At 34.7% G+C, this 10,303-nt stretch overlaps 1 protein-coding gene across 1 annotated transcript; it reads left to right on the top strand.

The window, feature by feature from the left end:
- The first annotated feature begins 577 nt into the window (after positions 1 to 577).
- On the top strand, positions 578 to 4,828 carry LOC145058906 (protein IMPAIRED IN BABA-INDUCED STERILITY 1-like). Its single transcript, XM_079006819.1, has 9 exons — positions 578 to 1,392; positions 1,504 to 1,788; positions 1,882 to 2,205; positions 2,588 to 2,815; positions 3,029 to 3,126; positions 3,302 to 3,392; positions 3,477 to 3,920; positions 4,009 to 4,141; positions 4,326 to 4,828. The coding sequence occupies exons 1-9, from the start codon at positions 982 to 984 to the stop codon at positions 4,340 to 4,342; spliced, it is 2,031 nt and encodes a 676-aa protein (XP_078862945.1). The 5' UTR covers positions 578 to 981; the 3' UTR covers positions 4,343 to 4,828.
- Positions 4,829 to 10,303: the final 5,475 nt, after the last annotated feature.

Raw genomic sequence — 10,303 nt, 5'->3', positions numbered from 1 at the left:
TACATGCAATTCTTTTTTCTACGAAAATATTCTTTCAATTTAGACATGTAAGACAATTGGTTGCAGATCCATACATCCGACTTTTTGAATTAGTTGATATTTGACACAATGGTTACTCTATTCAAACTTATTTTGACAGTTTTACAACTTTATCGACGCAACAACATGTAAATAAAATTGCCTTTCATGACATAGTCTATAGGATATTGGACCTTTTGTTTGACCCGTGTAAACATTGATTGTTTTGATCCTTTCATTTTGTCACATTTGATGGCTAAATATGTTTATAGAATGTGATTTCAATCATTACATACAATAAAATCAAACAAAATAAAGCAGAAATATATATATATATATATATATATATATATATATATATATATATATATATATATATATATATATATATATATATAATTCATGAATGGGAAAGACTAAATAGTATAAGAATAAAACCTAGTCAAATAATCTCACCAAACCCACCAAACAAGTTCAGTTCTCATCCAAAAGACTTGAAATTAGGGTAGGCGACATATTTGGCTATTCGGGGCCCATCCATTATCCCTTGTTTTTGACTTGTGATCAATACAACACCAAAATTTTCATTCTTATAAGTTTTTGAAAACCAAACAAAAACTAATAAATTCTGTGCAACTTACCTTCCCCGTTGATGGAGCAAGTTTGCATCCCATTAAAATCCCCATTTTGTCACATTACCGCAATTGACGCGTAGATTAGATTTCTAGAGAGGGATTGAAGAAAAAAAGAAGAAGTCAGTTTTAATGCTCAGGAAACACATGTATATAAAAGGAATAGCAATTCTTAGCCTTCCGTGATCTATTATACTTATATACAAAGACAAATCTGTTGAAAGAATTAAGCATGACCCTATTGAGATTCGCCTGATTCTTGATCTGGGGTCGACTGAAAATTTCATATTGTTTTTTTTAATGGTTTCGTCTTGTTAAAGTGGTGTGAGAAATGGGTTGTGTGACATCGAAGCAGGCAGTGTCTGTGACGCCGGCGGTTGATCATTCTGGGGTTTTCCGGGACAATGCAACGGTGGGTTCTGGCCGGAGCTTAGGTGGTAATGGTAATGATGTTGTTGCGGAACTGGAGAAAAGCAAGAGCAAAAGCAAGAGCAAGAAGAAGAATAAGAGGAGCGAGTCAGGGTTGAGTGGGACTGGGAGCGAGTTGGGTGACTCAGGGAGAGCGAGTTCCACAACTGGTGGTGGTGGTGACTCGGTTAGTTTTAGGTTGGGGAATTTACTCAAATATGTGGAAGCAGAGCAGGTTGCCGCCGGTTGGCCTGCGTGGCTCAGTGCGGTTGCCGGCGAAGCCATTCATGGCTGGGTTCCTCTCAGAGCCGAATCCTATGAGAAATTAGAAAAGGTCCATTTCCGATTTCACACACACACACACACACTATGTGTTCCCAAATTAGCATCTCCTCTTCTTTCATCATATTCTTCAATATTGCTGATAATGATTTTGGTTTAACAGGTCGGACAAGGTACATACAGCAGTGTTTTTCGTGCTCGTGAGCTAGAAACGGGGAGGATAGTTGCCCTGAAGAAGGTTCGATTTGACAATTTCGAACCTGAAAGTGTTCGATTTATGGCAAGAGAAATAGTGATTCTTCGAAGGCTCGATCATCCGAACGTTATGAAACTAGATGGGATCATAACCTCCCGGTTATCTTGTAGCATATACCTCGTTTTTGAGTACATGGAACACGATATTTCCGGCCTTCTTTCTTGCCCCGACATCAAATTCACAGAATCTCAGGTTCTTAATATTTTTAAAAAAAAAATTATTTATAACTTCAAAGATCATAGAGGCAAAGAGGCTGACACTTTTTTGGTTTCAATCGTGAATCAGATTAAATGCTACATGAAACAACTGTTATCTGGGCTCGAGCATTGTCATTCGCGTGGTGTAATGCATCGCGACATTAAAGGAGCGAATCTTTTGGTAAATAATGAAGGAATTATGAAAATCGGCGATTTTGGGTTGGCCAATTTCTGTAATACCGCCGGTGACAAAAAACAGCCATTGACGAGCAGAGTTGTGACTTTATGGTACCGGCCACCGGAACTTTTGTTGGGTTCAACGGATTATGAAGCTTCTGTGGATCTATGGAGTATTGGGTGCGTATTTGCAGAGCTTCTTCTTGGTTCACCTATTCTTCAAGGAAGAACCGAGGTATTTCCACCCCCTTTGACTTTCCAAAGTCAAACAACTACCTTTCACTTTCAACTTCCAGTTTTTGATTTTGAAGGGTAAAAGTAAGGAATATAACCAGTCCCCATCATCAAAAAACATTTTGCTAAAAAGATTAAAAGATTTGTGACAAATTTAAGTTTATAAAGTTCCATTCCATGTTTGACTCTCAAAATAGTCCACTTAGATGGAAAAGTCATATGTTTCATTGTCCAAAAGCTTTTTAAGGCTGGTTTCGAATTTTGATGATGAAGGTGGAGAGGGCATTTACGGCCTTTGCACAAACGTAGTACAATATTTCATATCATGTGCTGTGTAACAAATGGAGTCTTGGGTTGATGATGATGATGGGAAATGTTTGCAGGTTGAACAATTGCACAAAATCTTTAAGCTTTGTGGTTCGCCACCAGAAGACTACTGGAAAAAGTCAAAGCTTCCTCATGCCACCATGTTTAAACCACAGCATCCGTATGAAAGCTGTTTGCTTGAAACTTTCAAAGAGTTGCCTAAATGTGCTGTGGATCTAATCCAAACATTGCTGTCTGTGGAACCATATAAGCGTGGGACTGCCTCTTCTGCTCTTGCAACTGAGGTACTATTGACTTCTTTTGACTTTCAAAGTCAAACAAACAATATCCAGTTTCACAATCGATGTGATGTGTTTAACTTTTCATGAAAAATTGTATGAGTAGATTAAAGTTTTTTAAAATTAGTATAAAAGTATGAAAGAAGAGTATGTAGCTAGCAGTTATACGTCAAGTCAATATGCTAAGACTTATTTTGCAACAATCTTTGATGACTACAGTATTTCAAGACAAAGCCACATGCATGTGATCCATCAAGTTTACCAAAATACCCACCGAACAAAGAGATAGATGCAAAACATCGTGAAGACTCAAGAAGGTAACTTTCTCATTCTGATCACATTACATACTTGCCATTTTGATTCTACATAAAATATTCACAAGTCTGTAATCTTGATTTTAATTATCATACTGAAATTGGGACATAACCCATTTTGTATTTGATCCAAATTATCATACGAATTGAGAAAAAAAAATTATTGTCTTTTTTTTAGTAAAAAGCTGGTTGGGAGAACTCGTGGACCTGAAGTCTCAAGAAGGTTAGCCAGAAAACAGAATGGTTTGACTAAATTGGCACCTGAGGAGGTATGTCCATATCATCCTACTTCAATTTTTTTCTATTACATCATATTTTCATAATCTTATCAACAAATTGAACATTTTCTACAGAGTCTACCGGAAAAAACTCAAACTCAAACCCGAGTTAAAATCAATGGAAATAGTTTAGATACTAAAAAAGGAGGAGACATAATCTTGGGTTTTGAAGTACGAAAGGCATCTGTAAACACAACAGACGATAGTTCACACACAAAACACGCGTCTCAAGGAGACATTCCGTATTCGGGCCCTTTACAAGTTCCGGGCTCGAGTGGTTTTGCGTGGGCCCGCAGGCGATTGGATGATTCCTTATCGATACGATCACGCAGCCGATCGAGTTCAAGAAGCCTGATTTCTGAACCTTCAGCCACTACACATTTGAGAAACTTTGAGTCCAAGTGTGATGAGTCCAATGAGACAGGGGCCCGTGGGCTTGTTATTAAAAACTGGAGCCAATTGGATCAGCCCAATTCTTATGATGCCGGGTCGGATGGGTTTGTGAAGAGAATGAATATGGTAAGTCCAAAAAGGATTTTTTTTTTTTTTTTGAGGTTTCATTTGGTATATGAGATTTGAATGTTTCGAATGTTGTGTGATGTGACAGGCTTATCAAGATCAAGAAGAGAAGGTCGAATTTTCGGGACCTTTATTGACTCAATCACACCGAATTGATGAACTTTTGGAGAGACATGAACGCCAGATTCGCCAAGCGGTTCGAAGATCATGGTTCCAAAGAGGTAAAAACTCATGGAGCTTATTTTTGACAAACAGAATGAGGAGGACATTTACGTCTTTTTGAGCAGGACAAAAAATTGTAATTTTTGTCCATTGACATCAGTCATGGTCCTTGGTGCAATGCATGGCATGTCATGTCATGTCATGTGATAGAGTGTAAATCCAACTGTAATTATGTTTGTGCAGGGAAAAGAAACAGCTAGCAAAGGGAGACGATTCTTGACACTGGAACACTAGAAAATGGTTTGTTAAAGGTGCAAAAACTTGAACCTTTGGAGGATGTTTAACTTTAAGGGACCTAAGTCAATGACAGTTTGCCGTTAAGTAAAGCTTGATGGTCCATTAAACACGGCTCAATGGGATTGGGTGTAGAAAAGAGAGTTGATGGATCATAATCTTTCCTCGTTGTCCAACCTCTATTTCGTAGTATTTTGATTATATATTTATTTTGGGTATTTGATGTAGACTCACCTTCCATCCCTACCCATCATATATATATATATATATATATATATATATATATATATATATATATATATATATATATATATTAGAGTATATGTACATGTTACTGTTGGAGGAAGTTTTTGTGAACGTGACTGTAACACACTAAATTTCTCCAAATACCAATTTATATAAAGATTTGAAGTTGACATAATATTAAATGGAGGATAGATGAAGTTCCGTAAGTTTTGTTTATACATTTTCAACTGATACCTCAAAAGTGTATTACTAGTATTTACTAAATAGTAACTACCCCAAGCATGACCATTGAATTGGTGAGGAGCAGAAAGATAATTCAGTATTGCCATTATGTTGTGCTCTCATCCATCATTTGTAGGCCAAACAAGTACTTCATGAATATGACATCTGAATTATGATGTACCGCTTTTACCGTGTCTCACAAGATATCATAGACCAAGACGTCAACATACACCTTCACACTAATATGGTCTGGAGTAACTTTATTTATTTATCATTTATGTACATCAAATTCATAATTGGTATAAACGGTTGCCTGTTTTCATTGATAACACAAGATATATAAGAGAGTACAATTCGAATTCCGATAATTAAGGGATGATTATCTTCAAATAATCATAATAGCAAAGCAATATCTTACCCCAATACACCCCCATGGTTTAAAATGTTCAAATACCTTTAGTGAAGATATCAGTATATGAGTATATGGAAGGTATATGTAAAACTCGAACATAACAAAATGTATGTCAATTTCAATGCGTTTTGTTCAATGGTATTAGACGAGATTTTCAAACAAAAAGATGGTTGAGAAGTTATCACAACACCCCAATTGGCTCTTTGTAGAGGAATGTGTGGTTTGAGGACAAGGTTTCTTTGCCAATAAGTTTTGGCGACTACATTTTCCACCCTCAGTATTTGGATTTGACACTAGACTATGAGAGGGAAGGTTGACATTTTGTAAAAAAAAGTAATACACATCATTTGAACAACCCACGTCAACCCTTCCCAAGACCGACATGAGAGGTCAATAATAAGATACTAGTAATATTTTGGTTGTGTTATGGTTTGAACCCTAGGCCTCCTATATGTAAATTCACTCTTCAACCATTGGGCTCCCATTGCGGGGGCTATGTTGACATTTTGTTGATTACATGATAAGGTTATCATCCAAGAAGACACAATATTCAGAAGTAGATCGTCGGGTTTTAAGGTAGCCACCTCACTAGCGTTGGTCTATCATATAAGTTAAGTATGGATGGATGGGTAAAGATGTAAGCGGAGTTCAAGTATGCCCTTAAGGTACTTAATACTACGTTTTAATACATGATAATGTTGTTCACGTAGGGCATGTATAAACAAGTAGATTTGTTGTATCACATAGAGTATGTACGGTCTAGTGAGGATGAGGTATTGTAAAGCGCCAACTAAACTTTGATAGATGGACATATCATCCATCAAATCTCTAACATTCACACTTAGTTTGGAGTTAGTGTCTATCGGGATGGCAACATGTTTGTAATGTTGCATTTTGGCCTATTCTTTTATATCTTCGGCATACTTGTGTTTACTAAGAAACATGCTTTTAGCCATTCGAGTAACCAAGATATCTAAGAAGTAAGCAACGAACATTAAATCTGTCATTTTAAATTATATCTAGAGAGCATTGATGATCTTGTCTTTAAGGATTTGTTATGAGGCTGTGAAAATGATATTGTTTCCGTATGAGGAGATAAACAAATTTTGAACTAGCATGTATATGAAAAAGGACATGTCACACTTCATACAAGTAAAGCCAAGTTTGAGTAGATGTTGGGTAAAATGTGGATACCAAGCCCGTTGGGCATGCTTTCTTATGAAGCTTACAAACATGTATAAGACAAGAAGGATCTAAGAAAGGTGGTTGATGCATGTAGATTGTATTTCATGAAGGTCATCGTGAAGGAATGTATTTTTGACATCTAACTTTTGTATTGGCCAGTGACAACCCGTATTACTGTAGAAATGCTTAGGACAAAGTGTATGTATATTTCAATCTGTTTTGTTCATTGATATCACACTAGATTTCTATATAAATAGATGCTTCGGACGTTGTCGCAATACACCAGTTGACTCTTTGTAAATGAATGTTGTTGGAATATTCACCGTCCAATTTCATAGCAAAACAAGATTTATAAGGGTAAAAATGCATTGTTTTTGTTTTAGTTTTAGTTTTTTTTTTTTAATTTATGTTTTAGAATTTTTTAAGAGTTTTAACCAAAATATCCTTTAAAAGTGAAAAAAAGAATATGGAGGTTTTTATACATCAAGAAACGTGAGTCTCACCAATTTCGCTAAGGGTATATGCAAAATGGGTCTTGTACCTTCGAAAATGCCTTAAATGTAGATTATTTTTGTGCTTTCGTAAGTATTATGAATGACCTCTATGAAATTATTGGTTATTTCTATTCATGCTTTGATTTTTATTTATGTAGCGCCCACAACTTCGAACCGGAAAATTAAGGTTTAATAAGCGATAAAAATGACTTTTGATAGAAGGTTATTTATGACAAATAATCTTGACCAAAGTTATAGTATACGTGACAAGAATTTCGTATATATAAAAAAACTCGGAAATCTGACTTCGTAGAAGAAAGTTATGATTTTTCAAAGTTTCAGCACAACGGTATGCGACACGGAAACTTAAATTTAGATTGGTGGATTGTTAGGAAAAACAATCTAAACAAGAGTAGAAAATCTCGTTAATACCTATCCATCGATATAAAGACAGTCAAGAACGGATATCATATGAGAAAGTTGTGATTTTATACAGTTTTTAACGGTCTAAGCCTATTAAAAATATAACTTTTAAAAATAAAGTCAAAACTAGCCGACGAAATTTAAATGAAAGTTGTAGATTTTGTCGATAGCTATGTGTGGATATAAAATACGTCAAAAATGGAGCTCATGTGAAGAAGATATGAATTTTTACGAAAATAAGATTTTTCGCGCGCAACCGCGCGCATAGACAAGAGGCGCGAGAAGCTTCTGACCCACCATAGAATTTTGACACGTGTCACCACCCAGATGACGCCACGTCAGCACTCCGACAATTTGTACGGCACCCCGAACAAAGTGTGTGGCGTGCTTTTGCCTTTTAGCCCTATATAAATTGCATTTTGCAGCCTCATTTCTCACCCCTTTCATCTGAATTCTCTCTGGAATTCTCTCGTATCTCTAGCCCTTTGCTCTCTAGTTCTCGACCACTTTGGCAAAAATCCAGCGGTGTCATATAGCCGGGGAATAGAAGCTTCTGGATCATAGTTTTGCCCATATAATTCATGCTTTCGCTCAAAGCTCTGTAAGTTAAGCTACACTTATTTTATTCTAGTGTAATTCTAGTCATAGTTGTTATTATGAGCCGATAATTAAGATTTATCTTTGATTCTAAGTCATTATACTGATTGATCTACTTACGGGGATCATGTCTAGGCTGGATTTAGTGAGGTGTTTAAAGTGAGATTTCCAAACGATATACTTTGTATACCAAAAAGACCCTACCTCCGATATGATTCTACTTGATTGTTCCTTACTTGATAGATTTTGATGTAGACATTGAGATTAGTGAGGAATCTAGACTATCATTAGTCGTCAGGAACATAAGACTACGACTTAGTAATGTGAATCTATGTCATGTCAGAGGAAAAGATAAATACCAAGGTAAAGTTCTGAAATTCCGAGGTATCTACTTTTATCAAGTGAGTGCATAGTTACTTTCATCTTACACACAGATATGAAGTATTTAGATAATTGAATTCTATATGTGCTAATGTGCAAAGATGTTGTGTGTTAGATGAAATATTATAAAGATAAATTTATATGATTTATACCGTATATGTATTTTTTATGAATGAAGTATTTAGATAATTGAATTCTATATGTGCTTATGTGCAGAGATGTTGTGTGTTAGATGAAATATTATAAAGATAAATTTATATGATTTATGTTGTGTGTTAGATGAAATATTATAAAGATAAATTTATATGATTTATACCGTATATGTATTTTTTATGAATATGATATTGGGTAATGAAGGGCAAAAATGGTAAAAATGATAAGATTCTTTAGTACGATGAAAGAGGAAAATGACGATAGGATGTTACGCCTTTAATAGTATTATACTAACGATGTAAGAACTAGTATTATTATACAAATGATGTACAAATTAGTACTATTGTACTAACGATGTAGGAACTAATACTATTGTACTAACGATGTAGGAACCAATACTATTATACTAACGATGTAGTTATCTAATAGAATATAAATGGCAACCACAATATTTACAACAATAGTCCTTAAGATAGGAGATACTAGGAATGGGTAATCAAGTTGATTGTTTGATATGAAATAAATAAATTAAACAAATTAACTATATTATTGTGGGTTGAAAACTCTATGTACTTATCAGGTTTCCCAACCTAACCCATTCAACTTCTTTGTATCACAAGTAGCGGTACAAATATACATGAATGATGAGAGATTCGAGGAGATATAGACTGACAGGCTAAGATACTGTAAGGTCTGTTTATGCTTAAGTTTTGTATCAATTATGACATCTCAAGCTTTTATAAATCAATGAAAAAAATTTCTTCGGAAATACTTTTAGAGGACCAAATTTCACATTTATAAATTAACTATGTTTTAAATAAACATAAATAAAAAGTTTTAAAATGGCCATAAATTTGAAGATGTCACAACTTAAATCTTGAAAAAAGTTAGAAAGAATAGTTAATTTTTTTTACATAATGATAATTTATAGTAAATATTAATTTTGTAACCAAAATGATAAAAAGAATTAGTTGATTACCTAAATAAATAAGGACAAATTCCACAAAATTCATTATTTACACGAACATTCAATTTTGACACCACGTTGTTTTTTTGCTATATTTCTTTTTCCGATTTGTTTCAATGTGACATCATATTTTGGGTGTCAAAATTGAAAAAAAAAATGTAGTGCATTTTGTGATAATTATCCAAAACACAATGACTTTTATGCAATTTCGTATTGTCATTTTCAAAATTAAACTTCTGCAATCATATTTTAAACCATATACATATTGTTAAAATGTAGATTTGAAAAATAAGTTTTGAGACTTTCATAGAGGTTTGTATTTGGGTCATATGCTATTTGGGTCGGATGTTATCGCTAAACCAGTCCATGAGCTTGTTGTAGGGAAGAGAGATGGTGTGATTAAGTTTAGATACACGAATTATTTAACCACATGATACACATTACTCAACGCTTTAAAAATGTGCATAGTGTAGCCTATCAAGGATCTCATGTGAAATATATAAGGCAATGGATTTTCCCATGAAATGCATAGAATTATTGTACAAGTCTAGAATATATGGTTATGACAAAAGATATGAAAGACCTTAAGCCATTTTATATTGATAGTATTACGATGAGATGCATGAATTTAACACCTGGATCCTGAGGTAATTCAAATTCCAATTTTCGACATTTTAAGGTTTGCCACAATGTGGGGGAGGCACCACAACGTGGGAAATCAAGAAGCATCACAGGTTCATTTTAAGTCGTCATGGCGTGACAATATATAGCCACGACGTGGCAACTAGCAAATGACCAAAACCCTATTTTCGGGTTTTGCTCCCTATTTAAAGGAGCGATGAGGCTA

Source organism: Lactuca serriola, chromosome 1 (genome assembly GCF_051521515.1).
Source record: "Lactuca serriola cultivar US96UC23 chromosome 1, Lser_US96UC23_V15, whole genome shotgun sequence".
Taxonomy (NCBI): domain Eukaryota; kingdom Viridiplantae; phylum Streptophyta; class Magnoliopsida; order Asterales; family Asteraceae; genus Lactuca; species Lactuca serriola.
Note: the sequence above shows the minus strand (reverse complement) of the source record. Positions and strands in the feature narration are given on the sequence as shown.

Bases quoted from the DNA above. Each gene is read 5' to 3' on its own strand.
- LOC145058906 (XM_079006819.1), top strand. From the start codon at position 982: ATGGGTTGTGTGACATCGAAGCAGGCAGTGTCTGTGACGCCGGCGGTT. The intron at 3,393-3,476 runs GTATGTCCATAT...CATTTTCTACAG, and splicing joins CTAAATTGGCACCTGAGGAG to AGTCTACCGGAAAAAACTCA. The intron at 3,921-4,008 runs GTAAGTCCAAAA...GTGATGTGACAG, and splicing joins TTGTGAAGAGAATGAATATG to GCTTATCAAGATCAAGAAGA.